This window comes from Artemia sp. Qi Xiang Cuo, chromosome 12 (genome assembly GCF_049724085.1).
Source record: "Artemia sp. Qi Xiang Cuo chromosome 12, ASM4972408v1, whole genome shotgun sequence".
NCBI lineage: Eukaryota > Metazoa > Arthropoda > Branchiopoda > Anostraca > Artemiidae > Artemia > Artemia sp. Qi Xiang Cuo.
The window spans coordinates 19,002,761-19,021,224 of record NC_142805.1 but is presented as its reverse complement, the minus strand read 5'-3'; the positions used below and the strand labels follow the sequence as shown (position 1 = coordinate 19,021,224).

The window sequence follows — 18,464 nt, the reverse complement described above, 5'->3', positions numbered from 1 at the left end:
AAAATATAAAGCTATCCATAACTGCAATTATCAGTAATGACATGTATGACTTTGATTATGTAGATGACAACACTGGGGGAATTGCCGTTAAACTTTCTTCATGATCTTAAATTACTATCGAAGAAAAGAGTAGTGGCTATGGGTCCACACATTCTGCATACTACATTACTACTTATATGAAATAATTTATGCTTGTTTTAAGTTCTAATTAAAAAAAACTAGTTTTTCCAACTGAAAGTATGGAGCAACATTAAAACTTAAAACGAACAGAAAGTATTAGGCATATGAGGGGGTCACCTCATCCTCACCACCTAGCTCTCGGATAAGGCTGTTCTAATAGCGTACTTTTTTTTATCTGACTCTAGTCTTAGGAGCTATGGGCTATTTTGTTTTTCCTTTAAATTTAATTAAAATGATCCATTGAACAACTCTCTACGATGTTTCAGTGCCAAGCTATCTGTGGAAAAGAAAAAGGGAGAAAAAAAATGTAGTTCAGGCAGAATGCTGTAGTAGCTGCCATTTTTCTTGATTTTTAAGCAAATATATTTCCCTCGCTTATCAAGCCAAGGGACAGAAAGCCTTCTAAAAAGGGGTTTTGGACAAGGTGGTTCTAATAATGTACTTTTTGTTTTGATCTGGATCTATTTTTAGGAGTCATGGGTTATTATATTTCTTAAAATTGGACATGATCGTCTCTTACTCAGTTGCTAGCTACCGCTGCAACCCAGATAATAAACGAATATGATTAAAATAATCATCTATGTAATGATACCTTTTATTACTTCAGATACTATTGGGTACAGTTCGTCCCTTAATGTAAAAAGAATATGTGACATCATAACCAGATGTTACAACCATCATGGCTGCAGAGTCAAGTGCAACCTAGTAAAGAATTAACCACAATCCTTAGTAGAGTTTCTAGTTACTGTGCCATGGTTTGTTCTTTACTAGGTTTCAGCTATCTCAAAAACCAAGATACCGATGAAACTTATATAATCCCCAGTTTTAATGAACTGGATCGATTTTTTATGTAATCATATATGGTTACAATTTTAAAAATTATTTCTTTTTTAATTACAAAAGGCACTAGATGTAGCAATTTAGAATACAATTTAAACTGCTTCAAATAGATCCATTAAACGGATGTCAATGATTTTCCAGTGCCCAGCAAATAATTTTCTGAGCAGAAAATATTTTCTGAGCAATTATTAATTTTCTGAGCAGAAAATAATGGAAAAAAAGATGCTTTCGATGCCAAATATCGTAGTTCAAGTCATTTTTCTTGTTTTTCAAGCCAAGAAATTTCCTTTGTTGTTCAAGCCAAGAGACTGCAAGTTTCCTATATAGGATTTTCGGACAAGGTGGTTCTAATAGTGATCTTTGTGTTTTGATCTGTCATTATTTTTAGGAGTTATGGATTATTTCGGTTTTTAGTGGTTTGTTCTTTACTAGGTTTCAGCTATCTCAACAGCCATGATACCGATGTAATTTACATAATCCCCGTTTATATTGGTCTATACCGATCCTTAATATAATTAATAAGGACTACACTTCGTCCCTTAATGTAAAACATAAGAATCCGATTTTTGATGTATCAATTGGTACCAAAATTTCGTTTTTTAGTGTTTCGGTTACTGTTGAGACGAGTCGCTCTTACTTATACAGTTCATTACCACGAACTGTTTGATTATTAGCCATTAACAACCTTTTTACAAACAGGGAAAAGCCTATGGCTTTTTTTTTGAAATAGTAAGACAAGAACCTAAAACAATCAAGTAGCTAACTAAGTCCACTTTGATCTTGTGTAATAGCATTATCTTTGAAAAAAAGGAGAAAAATATCGCGTAAAACGTTTGAAGACCACCCAAGAAGAAACGTCTCAGTTGGCACAGTTATAGATGTGGCTGCAGCTATATATTTGTAACATTATAGCGTTAACTTTTTCTGTATGTGCAATGTATCTTAATACCAGTGACCAGAGGCGTCACTATCCACAATATTTGGGGGGGGGGCAATGACTTGTTGGTCATTTTTGCTGAGTGATTTTTTTTTTTTTTTTTTTTTTTTTTTTTTTTTTTTTTTTTTGTCATCAACTTCTTTACCCTAGTTAAAAAAAAAATAAAGAACCAGTAAGATAGTGGTACTTAGAGCCACCATTTTACCGACTGGTTGAAAAAATGGCGGGTTCCCCCTCTCCTCCCATTCGTGACACCCCCGCCAGTGATTTAAAAAAACAACTTTAAAAGTGGTCCTTAATCATTTAAGATTTATTAGCTGTATTTCAAATAACTCCCTTTACATATCTTCCTTTTTTAACTAATTTTTGCAACTGTTTTTGTTTTTTCTGGTCTTTCTTCTTTTTGACATTTTCCCGTCGTTTCTTCTGCTTGGTTTCCTTGGCTTGCTCTTGAGCTTTTATTCTTTGTTGCCAATTTTTTCTGCTTTTTTCTTTCTGGTTTAACTTCCTCTTTACTGATTTTCGAACGAGATCAATATTATCCTTCACCTGCAGATAGAAAAAACTAATTGATTAACAAAACTTAACACATCAAAACGAAATTATTAATTAAAGCTTTGAAATAAAATATTATTATTACCAGCATCTTTCTTGCTTTTTTGATTAGCAAACCTATCAACCAACTAATTTTAACTACCAATATTATTCTGCCCTATAGTAATTGTAATAGTCAAAGTAGACAGACGTTTATCTAATTTAGTTACAGTTTGCTCTATCAAGGCCACCAAAGCATACATTCCAGAACTTGTTTCTTTTTTCAAAATTTCGGTTAAAATTTGTACTGCTCACAATTACTTAACTGATTTACGTATGTTTCAATTGGATATTATTCTGTATCTATACACGCAAGTAAACAAAGGGGTGGGGAAGGGGCAACTGCCCCCTCCAGACCCCGGTTTGTCCCTTCCAGACCCCAGTTTGCCCCCCCCCCCCCCTCCAAGTGAAATTTATTTTTTGCACATAATCTTGTCAAAACTAAGATAAGCCTGCATAATTCAAGCATCCAGAGAAACAAGTCATTTTGTTTTACTATATTTTCGTCTTTATGGTACTATATGGCGCATGCTTCGTTCTTCACTATCATTTTCACTTAATGTGGGAAAATTGGCTCAACTTTCCGCCAATATATATATATATATATTGGCGATTCTGTAAATATATATATAAGTATAAGATTGTGTAGACTTCTAAGGCGGTACAAGTTCTTTTTTTTTTCTTTTTTTCCTTTAATCCCAACTTCTCTCAGTAATGCTTCTTTACTTTCCAAAACTAATAACTGCGGTCATGTACCACTTTAACTAACAAACAAACAAATTAAAAACTTCATTATACCAATTTAAATATAGTTGAGCAGCTGATATCAGTTGCGCCGATTCAAGAAAATGCAGGAGGAGGCAAGGATTTTTTCAATTTTTTCAACGAAGATACGAAAAAGAAATATTTTGAAATCTAGGGATTAATTGTTGGCTTTTTAATCTTTTTAAGATAAATTTACATTGGAAAAGCCAAGGATGGGGAGAATTTCACCTCCTTTTCCATTCCCAAGGGTGGTAACTCCCTGGTTAATACTTAACAAAGTTGATTGGTGTTAGTATTTCAAAACTAATTCCCACTTTATAAAACATCGTGGGATATTGGGAACAATTACAAGAGGCATACTAAGTAGGAAATATGTCCCAGAGTAAGTTTTGGAATTCTGTTTAATTAATTCCAGTAATTATAGATAATCTTTATAAATAATTCCTGTTCAGTTCGTCCTCTCAATAGAAGTTTTTATAAATATCTTTTAGAACAGAATTAATAAAACTAAATTAACATCTTCTGCATTATTGTAATTAATATTTGAGTTAGACACGTTTCAGCTTTCCAAAGCGGGAACCTCTGACTTCTCAATATGTCCCAAGGCAAAATCTACCAGGTATAATATATTAGAGTATTGCTTCATCTAATAGTAAAGACTATTACACCAGTCTCTTAATAAAACAAATATAGTAAAAGAATAAGAGCAATTCACATTTCCTCTGCCGAAAACTAATGTCTATCTCTTTTTAGTTTCAAAGGGGTCATAAAATAGGGGTCATAAAAAGGGTCATTCAAAGGGATCTTTTTTGGAAGAGGAGGAGTAGTTGAACATAATGCATTTCGTTAAAAGGTTTACTGAATCCTGTTTTCTTTTTGCTTTTTTTTCACTCTATTTTTTACATGACGTAGAACTGGACTCGCTTTGTCGAGATTAGGAGAGGTCCTTAACTGAAAACTTTTAGCCTTAACCATCCTTAAATCAAAATCAAATTTTTGTGTAGGCTATATACTGGATTTTGCTCAAAGACTGATGCAATTAGGCCATATGTAATTGGAATCAACTTATACATTCTGTTTTATGTTTGCTGTGGAAATAGGAAAACGCAAGATATAAGTTTAATCCACAAAAGTAGCAACGAAGCAGGTGTTCTTTGTAGGGATGAGCGGGGTGGCAAGAATTTTGATCCCCGCTTATCCCTTTATCACAGAGACTGAATTGTGTCCATGCACTCAAAAGACGTGACTAGAACGTTAGTTTGTACTTCCCACCAATTTTAGTTGAGATCCACCAGCCCATTCTGGTAGATGTATAGATAACAAATTCAACTACTCCCGTTAGTTTGTAATTTTAACCGATTTTAGTTGAGATTCACCAGCCAGTTCTGCCAGATAACCCGATAACAAATTCGATTCCCCCATCCTTTTCCAGCTGAGGAGGGTTGCAGTTGGAATGGTCTTAATCTAGTTCTGGTTCAAATATAGCTTGATTACAGCAACATTGGAGCTTAAGACTTCCATACCGACTTTTTTTTATGTATTTCCCAGAAACTTCAAGAAGATATATTTTATCGATCTCACATTCTCTACAAGACCCCTGAAAAAATAAATTTATGATACTCGGACAGTTTTGTCTTGCTTAGATGCTCTTCTCAACAGTTTATTCTAACGTTACATACATAATTGTACATTACCTTCAGCCCTTCAGACTTGAGCAAAGCCGCTTGCCATGCTCGTCTGTTAACAATGCTTTCAGCAATGTGGAGCTTTCCTTGCTCCTCTAAACGCTTTATTCTGTTCTTAGTTTCTTCTAGTTTACTCAGAGCTTTGAAAGGATCTCTTGAAAGTTTTCGTTTCTTTTTAAACTTAGCTTTTTCATCCTCTGTTTGTCTTCCAAATTCAATTTTGTTGAATTCGAGTGTTCCTTTTTGTATTGGTGCGGTTTTGATGCAAAGATCCCCAATGTTTGGTTTCACATCCAGATCCTCCCAGCCGGCACTATCATTTCTAGAGGAAGCATGCTTTTGCTTGCTGTTGACCTTCATTGAAATTTATTCCACTGGAAAAATAAACAAAAATTAACGAAACAAGCAATAGATTGAGTATTTATAACCAGACAAATTGGATATACTTGTGCCTGGGTTACATTATGGTCACATTCGTAAATGAAATTAACATGTTAAGGACAACAGCACCAATTATGCTTCCATTTGTCATTTTTGGGATGAACATTGTTTGACTTGCGAGTATAAAATTTATGATTAACCAGTCAGGGTGAAAATTTATGACACAATTTTTCAAAATTATAAAAGATAGAAGCCCATAATAGCTTTTTTCCTATCTGTAAGATTAATCTACAAAAAGATACAAAAGTGTAGTATAAGTAGCAATAATTGGGAACAAACTAATGTAGGTACATGTTTTCAGACCCATTTGTTGCCATTTCAATTTTTTGCTTCAGTGGTCCAAGTGTGACATTAAATCAAGGAAAATCACATGTCATTCAGAAATCTGAGCCTTCCTTTCAACAGTTGTGACTATGATGGGGGTTAGTAATTAAGAAAACAGACTAGTAACAGTTTAAAGCCATCACACGGGGGATTCTCTGGCTCCTATGCTCAAATAATTCATTGGACAGGTTTTTTTTTCTTTCTTTTTTTTTTTTTTTTTTTTTTTTAGAAACTCAGTAGAAGAGCAAGGCATGTGCCCATCATAGAGAACATAACGAGGATTCTATTTCCATATTATGAGAATCTTTTTAGGTATATGGTTTGTGGTGGTGATTCAAATGTTTTATATAGATTGGATAGCTTGTTATTTTTTTACTGAAGTTTATTAAGTTTTTTATTGTTTTAAAAAATAGAGTGTTGAGAAAGAGTCTAACTCTAGCGTGAAGAGCGAGGCGTTGAGGAGGAGACAGCGCCCCTTTCATATAAGGAATTATTTCTGTTCGTTTTAAGTTTTAATGTTACTCCTTACTTTCAGTTAAAAAACTTGTTTTTTTTTATTTAATTTTTGAACGTTTTTGAATTAATGGGTGTGTTTGAGGAAATGGTGGGCGTGGAAGGGGTGTTAGTTGCCTTCCAATCACTATTCGATTATTAAAGTGGCCGACTAGCCATTCCAATATCCAATCGAATGAGCCCTTTTCCAAGTTTCTACGACAACTCCTTCGGTACGAAGTGCCCTGGTCTAAAGGGAAAAGATAATAAATTGTGCCAACATCGTTCTTTACTTAGGCAGGACTTTCAAGAATTATCATCACTGGGTCAGAGAGTCTAAATACTTTTAATCAAAGACGTCTATAACAGAGCACATGGAAAAAATAGTTCACAGACAGAAAATATACAAATTATATTTTGGCCCCTAATTAAGAGAACTTAATCAAACCCGTACAGCAGACAAAGATTAAAAGCAGGATTTATTTTTGTATGTTGCTCAGTGCTATCAGAGGCAACGCTATAGCGCTGCATCTGATAGCGTCGCCTTCTCTCGCTGTAAAACTCTAAAACCTACTGAGTCATTGGCGCTTTACTGAAAACTCTATGCGTCTTGAACAGTCTTGGAAAGTTTAAACAACATCAAATTGAATATTAGATATATAATGATATTAATTGTTGAAAGATCCATCAGTTCAAGAATTTATTTCACTGTAATTTTATTTTTATTTTCAATGCTATAAGAACTGGAAAAGAAAATATTTGTAATATAATTCGTTTTCAGTTAAGTGCCCATGACGCAGTAGGATTTTGGTTTTTATTTACAGTTAAGGAAGGAGGCGGTATCCAAACACCTGTTTGTAGTGAAACTATATTCGTCTTGAACAACTTTAAAAAGAGCTAATAAATTAAATTGAATATTTGATGTATAATGATATTAACTGCTGAAATTTTTCAGTTACTATGAGCCAGCTTTCATTGTTTATTATAAATTATGCTATACAGGAAAGAGCTTATAGTTTTTTCTGTCTGGGAATAGTGAGAGACAATCCTCAGTATTGCACCATACCCCAGATAAGCAACTTTTCAAAAGATGTCTATATTATCTCAACTTTTAGTTAGTATGTGTTGTGGTTTGTTCTTCACTGGGTTTCAGCTATATCCCATGAAACTTAAATAGTCATAATGAACTATATCAATCCACTATGTATCTCTAATATTATCTTGTCAAAAAATAAACATGCATAAATATTGTATTCACTTATTGCTTCATATATGGATATAACCTACAATTGTGTCATTCATCAAGCTTGTGCATGAAAATGCAGTTTTTTTTGTAAAATGCGATTCTATTTTAAGAACTATTTGTTTTTTAATTACAAAAGACACTAGATGTAGCAATTTCCTGTAATATGAGCCATTAAACAGCTCTCTATGATTTTCAAGGGCCCAGCTAGCTGAGTGGAAAAAAAAATGCAGTCCATGCAGAATATCGTAGATCGAGCCACTTTTCTTGTTTTTCAATCCAACATATTTTCTTTGTTGTAGTCAAGAGACTGTGAGTTTCCTATATAGGAGTTTTGGACAAGGCGGTTCTAATAGTATACTTTGTGTTTTTATCTAAAACTTGTAATATTAACAGCATCCTGAAGCATATTGTGAAGATTAATGCAGTGAGTAAAACTTATATAACCATAAAGAGCAGCTTGAAAAATGATTTAAAACCAATATATTTCCCTGTCATTGCTCTTATGTCATCTGTGCATATTTAACAGCAATTTTTCTTGCTATGCCTTCAGTATTAAAAATTTCGCAACTTTGCAATATAATTATAGATAGAGAGATAGATTTATTTTCCATGTGACAGTAAAATAATTAGATAACAATCTACAAATCCCCACAAATGCTCCATGGCCTGTAGGAGGGGGATTATGAAAAGATCATATAAACATTCAACATTTAAACTCTTTAACATTTAAACATATAACATAACATGTTCTAATGTTAGTGCTGCCACTAATTCTTCCTTATAAAAAAAAATCTTTCTTCAGATCCAAGGTGTCACAGACTTTTTCATTTTCTTCTATTTCTTTTCCTGTACTGGCTACACAATAAAGAAAAAAATAAATAAATTTGTAATGCCAATGAATATTATATTAGGTTCAGGATGAAATTCTGATTCTAAAGATATGTCTATTTCCTAGTTATCTCTATTGTTGGATAGGTAAATTTTTAGCAGTTCATATTATTGATTTAGGAATAAAGTGAACATACCACTCAATGCCTTCTTTATGCTCTTCACAAATATGATAATTATTTCTATCAGAAATTCAAATTTACTCACCCCCCTAATTTACAAATATATACCCTGAATTGTAACCACACAAGTTAAGTTATTGAAAAGTGGTTAAAAACATATAACTGCTTTATAAATAAGTGGCTCAAGAGTAAAATATTCCAAAAATACTCATTTATAACAATTCAAACCTCATTTCCTAGGCAACTCAAATATAAAACATTTTCCTACTGTTTCATGTTTTTTCAAATGCTGTCAACAAAAATAGCACTGAATTTTCTGATTAAAAATTTTGCCATTGACAATTCATAGTATGTTCCAATTCAGGGTATATATTTGCAAATTAGGGGGGTGGTAGTGGGTAAATTTGAATTTCAGATAGAAGCAATTATTGTATTTTTAAAGAGCATAAAAAAAGATATTGAGTGGTATGTTCACTTTATTTGTAAGTCAATAATATGAACTGCCAAAAATTTACCATTGGTTAACCTAAGAATTACTCCCTATCACTTGGTGATCCCAGATACAGTCTTAATAAAATATTTTGTCATTAATCAAGTCCAATCATACATCACAGATTCTTTGTTCAAAAGAGTTTTTGCAGTCTTAAATGGATCAAATTTAGTTTTGCCTGGGTAATGTGGAATGGAATGTGCATAAAAGTTTATTTGGAACTATTTTTAAACAGAGGATAGTAGCAGAAGAAACCATGATAATCTTATTAATAGAACAGTTTCCCATATATGAGGTCCATATAAGATATTAAATAAAAAAAACAAGTTTTTTAAACTGAAAGTAAGGAGTGACATTAAAACTTAAAACGAACAGAAATTATTCCGTATATGAAAGGGGCTGTCCCCTCCTCAACGCCTCGCTCTTTACGCTAAAGTTTTTTATTTTTTTTAAAAATTAAGTTTTGATACAGAGTCGAAGTTTATCGTAAATAGCGAGGTGTTGAGGAGAGGGCAGTCCCTTTCATATACGTAATAATTTATGTTCGTTTTAAGTTTTAATGTCGCTCCTTACTTTCAGTTTAAAAAACTTGTTTTTTTATTTAATTTCTGATCGTTTTTTAGTTAATGCAGCTTTTATTTGCATAAAAATTTTACTTTTCTTTTGCTAAATGGATGTCTTTACAAATTAACTTACGTAACTAACTTCTATATTCGTATATTTTTCTTCTGGCAAAAACTACAAAGTTGCAGATTTTTGCAGATATGAGCTTGAAACCTATGTAATAGGGTTTTCTGATACGCTGAATCTGACGGTGTGATTTTCATTAAAATTCTTTCACTTGTAGGGGATGTTTACCCCCTCTTTAAAAAATCGAGTAAATTTTCTCAGGCTCGTAGCCTTTGATGAGTAATACTAAACTTAATAAAATTTATATATTTAGAATCAGCATTATAAACACATTCTTTTGATACATTTATTGACATAAAAATTCCGTTTTTAAAAGTTTCGATTACTATTGAGCCGTATCGCTTGTTTTTTTATTGTTTTTTCTTATTACGTATATGTTATTACGTACATGAGGGGGTTCTCCCCTTAGTCAATACCACGCTCTTTACGTTAAAAGTTAAAAACAAATTTAATTCACAAACCCCTGAATCACAAAGGCCGTTTAATTAGAATAGATAGCTCTTTTGAAAGCACTAAAAAAAACTGTAGCGTAAAGAGCGAGTCATTGACTTGGGGGACACCCCCCTCACATACATTATAATTTCTGTTCGTTTTAATTTATAATATTACTTATTAAATTTCAGTTTAAATTTAATTATTCCGTATTTGATAGGGGCTGGCCCCTCAGCAACGCCTCGCTCTTTACGCTAAAGTTTTTTATTGTTTAAAAAAATAAAGTTGTGAGACAGAGACAAAATTTAGCTTAAAGAGCTCGGCGTTGTGGAGGGGACAGCCCCAAACCCCTGAATCACAAAGGCCGTTTAATTAGAATAGATAGCTCTTTTGAAAGCACTAAAAAAAACTGTAGCGTAAAGAGCGAGGTATTGACTTGGGGGAGAACCCCCTCACATACGTTATAATTTCTGTTCGTTTTAAGTTCTAATGTTCCTTCTTATATTTCAGTTGAAATGTAATTACTCCGTATATGAAAGGGGCTGTCCCCTCCTCAACGCCTCACTCTTTACGCTAAAGTTTTTTATTGTTTTAAAAAATAAAGTTGTGAAACAGAGTCAAACTTTAGCGTAAAGAGCGAGGCTTTGAGAAAGAGACAGCCCCTTTCATATACGGAATAATTTCTGTTCGTTTGAAGTTTTAATGTCGCTCCTTACTTTCAGTTAAAAAAACTTGTTTTTTTTATTTAATTTCTGATCGTTTTTTAGTTAATGCAGCTTTTATTTGCATAAAAATTTTACTTTTCTTTTGCTAAATGGATGTCTTTACAAATTAACTTACATAACTAACTTCTATATTCGTATATTTTTCTTCTGGCAAAAAATACAAAGTTGCAGATTTTTGCAGATATGAGCTGGAAACCTATGTAATAGGGTTTTCTGATACGCTGAATCTGACGGTGTGATTTTCATTAAAATTCTTTCACTTGTAGGGGACGTTTCCCCCCTCTTTAAAAAATCGAGTAAATTTTCTCAAGCTCGTAGCCTTTGATGAGTAATACTAAACTTAATAAAATTTATATATTTATAATTATAATTATAAGAACATGATTTTTATAAATTTTTTGCAATCAAATTTATTTTTTTTAAATTTTCTATTAATATTGATCCGTATCGCTTGTTTTTTTTTTTTTTTTTTTTTTATTTCTTTTTTTTTATTAAGTATATTAAGGAATTCTACCCGTATTAAAAAAGACCCGCTTTAAGTTAAAAGTTAAAAAAAATTTGATTCACAAACCCCTGAAAAACAAAGGCCGTTTAATTAGAATAGATAGCTCTTTTGAAAGCACTAAAAAAAAACTGTAGCTTAAAGCGCGTGTTATTGACTTGGGGGATAACCCCCTCACATACTTTATAATTTCTGTTCGTTTTAAGTTCTAATATTCCTTCTTACATTTCAGTTGAAAAAACTTTTTTTTTTTTTTTTATTTAATTTCTGATCGTTTTTTAAATAATGCTTGGAAATCCGGCGCCCCCTTCATAGAAATGTCCCTTACCATAAAGAAACATCCTCCACGGAAATATTCTCCAGAGTAACCCTGCCTCTAGCCCCCCCCCTCCAGAAAAAATCCGTCCTGAAAATGGTTGTATACTTCCCAATAACCAATAAATAATGCTGGCAAGTCCGGCGCCCCCTTCATGGCAATTTCCCTTCCCCCATGAAAAATTCCTTCATTAACAAATCCTCCAACATAACCACCGACCCACCCTTCCCTCCCACTACCAGAAAAAAAACCTCCTGAAAACTTCTGTATACTTCCAAATAACCAAGACTATATGTTAACATTTTGTAAAGTTCATAACTTTTAGCCCTCCCTCTGGGAACTTCGGGGGATTAAGTCATCCTAAAAGACATATTTATCATATTTTCGACAATGCTGAAAAAAATGGCTATCTCAAAATTTTGATCGGGTGACTTTCGGAAAAAAATGAGCGTGGGAGGGGGCCTAGTTGCCATCCATTTTTTTTGTCACTTAAAAAGGGCACTAGAACTTTTAATTTGCGTTTCAATGAGCCCTCTCACGACATTCTAGGAGCAGTGGGTCGATACGATCACCCCTGGGAAAAAAAGCAAACAAAAAAACAAATAAACACGCATCCGTGATCTTTCTTCTGGCAAAAAATGTAAAATTCCACATTTTTGTAGATAGGAGCTTGAAACCTCTACAGTAGGGTTCTCTGATACGCTGAATATGATGGTGTGATTTTCATTAAAGTCTTATAACTTTTAAGGGGTCTTTCCCCTTTTTTTTGAAAATCATCCAAATTTTCTCAGGTGCATAACTTTTGATGGGTAGCAATAAACTTGATGAAAGTTATATATTTGAAATCAGCCTAGAAATCTTATTCTTTTGATATATCTATTGGTATCAAAAACCCGTTTTCTAGAGTTTCGGTTACCATTGAGCCGGGTCGCTCCTTACTTACAGTTCGTTACCACGAACTGTTTGATATATTACTCTTTGAGTATTTCTTTTAGTTTTTATATATATATATATATATATATATATACATTATCTAGAACTAGTGTGAGGGTCTTAGGCTTCAGTCAGCACTGTGCTAGGCTATTAAATGGAGTAGCCTAGAGATATGGCCAGTGAAAAAATATGTCCTCTACACTGTTGAAATAATACAGGCAAAACATGTTCGAAGAATTGAGGGTCTTTACTGAACTGACATTGTTACCAATCAGACCATCCTGTTACACAGCCTACTTCACAAGCTCCTTTTTTCATACAGCCTGCCCAGCATGTGGTTTGCTGGTACTGACACCACCTTTTTCTTACCACATGAAACCCCAGCACAGGTTGTTGGAATTGAACACCATCCTGCACAGATTGAAATGACCCAACAGATGCCTAGATGGAAAGACAAAGCCAATGAAGTCCTGGCAAGTTATTTGCAGTGCATATTATTGACAAAGTAAACATACCACTTGATGCATTTTTGTTGGAAATGAATTTTACCCTCACCCCTATATATACCAATTCAGGGTATATATTTCCACACTAGGGGGGTGGGTGAAAAGGTTAAACTTACCTCTCATTTATATCAGAAATAAAATTTACCCCCACCCTAACCCTCTCCTCCTAATGCGCAAATATATAGGGGAGACCAGCCCACAATTGGCAGGTTTTGACTTTTTCAAATCTCCAGGCATTAATTCAACCAATAGGAAGTTGCTGAGAATGCCAAAGCAAAGGTAACTCAGTGGGTATCATCTCAGAAAAGAACAATTAGGATTACTCCCCCACTGTTTTAACGGGAAGCTGCTCTTTTCAAGTGGCCACAAGTGCCAAACCTGGGCCACCCCGGTACTGGTTCGGCCGTCTCTGGCCTTAGTTCGGCCACCTGACAAGACAAACAGAAAAGTGGCCAGGAAAACGTTAAAACTTGTTTTACAACTACAAAAGTATAAAAGAGTATGATCAGTATAAAAAGCTAGAGAATCAGCTTCAGTAAGGTTAAAAAAAAACTGACAGAATATTCATTTCAAATTGTAAATTGATAGATCAACACCAAAAGTGAGCCGCTCCACTAATCTTGACGTTCCACCTGCAACTGTCGGCGGTGCCAGTTTCATTTCAACTTCTGTCCTTAAGACACTAGCTGTCTTGTCAGTTAGCAGAAAGTCTCTTACTCCAGTCTTCTTCAGAAACCGGACCTCAATTTCTTCTTTGATAATGGCAATATAGTGAACAGGATTCCCTTTCTTGCTTTTAAGCCCAACCAGAATGTAATCGCCAACCTTGACGTTCTCAGTGTCAAATTGGAAGCTGCTGGCAGGGGGCTCGTCTTCAATGTCCATACTGGAGTCTGAAGAGTCGTTGTATACAGATTCACCTATGTCAGAATCATCACTCTCATTGCAACTCTTGTTGAGAGAAACAAGCTTTTTGTTTTTTAGCCTTTTTGCTTCTCTGACTTTCTTCATTTCCAGGACTAGGGCTTTCTTGGCAGATGCAGCCTTTATTTCGGCCGTAATGTGTTCTTTCATAGGGGTGTCGGTGAGCACTTCTGACTCCTTCATATTTTTTTTTCCTGTTAATTTTTTGCAGTGAGCCTTTCAGGGAGGGGTTCGTATCGACAATCTCTTTGAACAAACCATATGCTGACCTTTGCTCCTCATTCAGAGCTGGAACTTTTGGTGCTTCAGTATTGGCGTCTATGTTAAAATAGGAGCCTAAATGTCCCGCAGGACTTGCGCTGGGCTTAGAAATTTCATTGCTGGGTGCTTCACTTGTTGGTATTATATCTGAGACATAGGACTAAAGAAACCCATAATCCTTGGAGAAATATCTGTTTGTTGGGCATATCCCACTTACTCTGAATCCACTGATGATATTATCAAGAGTTAGAGCCTTTGGATATGCTTTCCCCGGCAGTTTACCAATGTTATACATTTATGGGCTGTCATTAAACTTGCATTTTCCTGGTCCTAGTAGCCCCATAACTGTCCTGTCTAGAGGCTGTAGTTTGTGAGTAGTATGGGAAGGGACAGTTAAAAGTAGAATGCCATTATTTTTAGCCAGAAAAAGAGAATAAGTGGTGTATTGGCTAGTGTGGTTATCTAGCACCAGAAGTACGGGGGAATGTATGGAGAGTTTTACACTATTGATAAAATGCTGTAAGTAAAGCAGAAAAAAGGAGGCAGTCATCCAGCCAGAAGCATTTTCTGAGCCGGTCATGATGGTTCCCAGTGGAGCCCCCTTGAACAAAATTTCCGGACACTATTTCCTGGGGATAATAAGCAGAGGAGGGACTGTGTTCCCAATGGCATTAACACCAGCACAGATTGTGGTCAACTGGCCTCTTTCCACTTATGTGACTTTCCCTACTTGCTTCTGCCCTGCAATGATTTTACCAGGCTTGTGGACAGTTCTAAAACCCAACTTGTCTACATTCTAGATGTCTTGTGGTCTGAACTTGTGTTAATCTAGGACCCAACTCAGGTTGACAAAGAAAGTTCCTACATTGTGACGGTTGAAAGCAGTCGCCCGTCCTAGGCTTGTACCTTCTGGCATTCTTACCGATAGAGTCTTATGGCAAGCCATAAAACCACGATACCAATCCTTACCTGCAATGCCTCCACCTCCACTAGCTTCGCATTTCCAGTTGTCCGGAAGTTTTATACCCTTAGTAATGGTATAGTTTTATGCAAGTTTACGCGCTTCCAGCAGAGTAGAGCCAGAATGCGTATCAGCTATCATTTTCAGGTAAGTTTCTAGTCCTTTTTTTTGCTCCTCAGTATATATGTGTCTTGTGTTATAATCAGGTGTAAAGAAACCCAGGTCCAAGCTTTGCGGAGGAGTATTCAGCTGCTCGACTTTTTTCAAGTAGTCTTGCAGTGTTCCTCTAGTGACACCCATGGAACTTGCAGAGGATCTGACTGACTTCTTGTCAACTAAGACAGAAAAAAACTGATATGATAGTCTCAAAAGATACTGTTTACTTAGCTTTTATAAACAAGGCCCACGTTCGGACGCCTTGTTTGGCATACCGAACCTGCCCCGGACATTGTGGCCGAATGTGGGAATTCGCCATCTTGCAGAATGAAAAAATGTTAGCAGCAGACTGTTGAAGATGTCATGTCTTTGAAGATGCCAAAAGACAGGCAGTTAATCAGAGAATACAACGTGAGTTTATGTCCTATCAAGTATTTGTAGTTATGCATAGAGCTTCAGACAAAACTTAAAGAAAATTCAGGATTTACTCACCATTTTTTGGTAAAATTGTTAATCAAGGGCAGCCATTTTAAAAATATACACTCCCATCTGGCGGATCTTTTGCAGTCTACCAGATGTCTTCATCTGTTTTTAAATTGAGATTATTTGCTTTGTCCAAATGTGGGCTGTGCTGATTGTGGGCCGGTCTCCACAACCTGAATTGATATATATAGGGGTGGGGTTAAATTCATTTCTGAAAAAAATGATTATTATATTTGGAAAGAGCATAAAAAAAGGGAATCAAGTGGTATGTTCACTTCATTTGTAAGTCAATAATATGAACTGTAAAAATTTACCAAACTCCTTGCCTAAGCCCACTATAAATCTTTAAATTAGTCAACCAGCCAACCAGTATTTTAAGCCTAGAAGTTGGTAAATATCTACCAAATCATATTATTGACTTACGCATAAAGTGAATATACCACTCAATGCCTTTTTTTATGCTGATTATAAGTATAACAATCATTTCTATTGGAAATGAATTTCAGCCCCCCCCCCCCCTATATATGCCAATGTAATATTATGATTTAAAGCGGTGTACCGATCGCTCTAGTTCTTCCGGGGTGATTTTTCTTAAGCTACTTAATAGGCTAGGCAAGCTATAAAAATAATGAGAAAATTAAGTTTATGATCGCGCCACTCGCTGAAGGCAAGACAATAAAAGATATAGCTATATAAATGTAACCTCTTTTCCTTGATTTATCTGGAAATCAATTACCTCTAATGTTATGTAGAAATCAGATTCCTGGGACCGTAACTTGAAAACATACGAACTAATTACCTGTCGTGCGACTAAATACAGACATATAAAATAAACATAAGTAGAAAAGCAATAGTTTTATTATGGCTTACATATTTAGGTGTACAGCAGTGGTTCACTTCAAATGACAACGACAAAGGCAAGGATAAATTGGCTCTCAAGGATAATGTTGATGGCATTAGAGACAATCCATATTTGAAACGAAAAACAGTTTTTTTTCACTATATCACACACAAATAAAACTCCTGCGCATTACTAGCATTTTTCACGATTGGCCCAAGTCCTGTGGAGGGGGCCGCTACTTTGTAATTATGTTCGCAAACTCACTACATTATCTGGACTGTTGGTCCAATAATATGTTTTAAATATTTCTGATGATTCTAACGTTCACACTCTCTTATAACTTAGACTTCCTGCGAAACATTGTATTTAGTAGTTTTTTATTACCAATCTTCTCGGCGAAATTCAAAACCATCTCCCGTGATTAGCACCGAGTTTTGGCTGGAACTAAAAGGCAGTTTTTCTTTATGCTGATTAAGAATTTAGACTCTTGGGAACTCAATTAGGGGACGTTTAATTTATGTCGGAATTATATTTAGAAAAAGGGACTTTTTTTTTTATTTTTAAATATATCACATATTACTCAGGGTGCATATAACCCTTCCCATTATTTAATGACGTCCCGTCATTAGCACTTTCATGCCTTTGTGCTTTTGAAATATTTGTGATTTATTTATTTTTTGTCCTACGTATTTTTAATCAACATTTTATTGTGTTATACTTTTATTTAAGCTTAATCAGTAGTGCTTAAAATTTTCTCTATTACCTTTCTTATTTTATTATACATCCCTATCTAAAATTCATCTACCGGACTAAGATTATTCATGGTTCTAGCCTAGCTACTATACTAAAGATTTTTTTTTCTACATCTAACACTGATGACTTTTACATTTCCAATAAGGTTGGGGTTGCTCTACCTTTACATAAGATTTTTTTTTAGGATTCACCTTTTACATTTTGATTTTTGATTTTGCTGCCTATAGGGCACACTACTTCCTATCTACGGTACATTAAATGAATAGTATGACAACGCTAAACCTAACTCTATCTGAACATCTAACACTATATACAAGAACGATTTAAAACACACTATATTGGGTTTACCCCGTTCACTGGTAACATTAGCACACTTTCACTGGGGATGTTTGCTACGCAACATTAATGATAGGATATTAGAATTTTTGAGTTACCAAAGTTATTAAGAAGTAGCATCTGTATAGTCAAGTACTTTCCATCACCTTCGTGTTTCTTTGTTAAATTCAATACTCCCGTTGTGAACTATGTGCCTTCGGTCTTCTCTTCTTGGCAAAATTTTTTATATCGCCTAAGACATAGTTTATTCATGGGACAGTGCGAGCAGACATTCTTTTATCTTACGCGATTTGGTTCTTTGCCAACTAGGAAATGATGCTTCCAATTACAGGTGTGGGAATATGCTATCAGAGTTCATTCTCAACTGCTTTTTGATAGTTCATAAGGTGCCTTATCATTAAGGGGTCGAACACAGGGAGTGCGTTCATTTTCTTCTCAGCATATCATTTTTGGGATATTTTAAGGCACATAGAGAATGAATTTCACGTATAAATATGTTCATTCGTGCATTTAGGGATCACAGTTCTCTTATAAAATTGTTAGTTCATGGCTTGTATCTATTAACCTTTGCGGTGATTCCTAGGTTAATCACGGGGGAATTGAAGTTTGGTTTTGGAACAGGTCGACATAAAACTTTAGTG

The 18,464-nt window shown here is 34.7% G+C and overlaps 1 protein-coding gene across 1 annotated transcript in view; it reads right to left on the bottom strand.

The window, feature by feature from the left end:
* Window positions 1–2,249: 2,249 nt before the first annotated feature.
* Window positions 2,250–18,464, bottom strand: part of LOC148945866 (surfeit locus protein 6 homolog) — a 28,442-nt gene continuing 12,227 nt past the window's right edge. Inside the window, exons 2-3 of the mRNA XM_089097828.1 lie at window positions 5,011–5,375; window positions 2,250–2,506 (exon numbers count right to left, since the gene is read on the bottom strand). Of these exons, the coding sequence (XP_088953954.1) occupies window positions 2,282–2,506; window positions 5,011–5,361 (576 nt within the window). The 5' untranslated portion in view covers window positions 5,362–5,375 and the 3' untranslated portion in view covers window positions 2,250–2,281. The remainder of the gene's footprint in view (window positions 2,507–5,010; window positions 5,376–18,464) is intronic.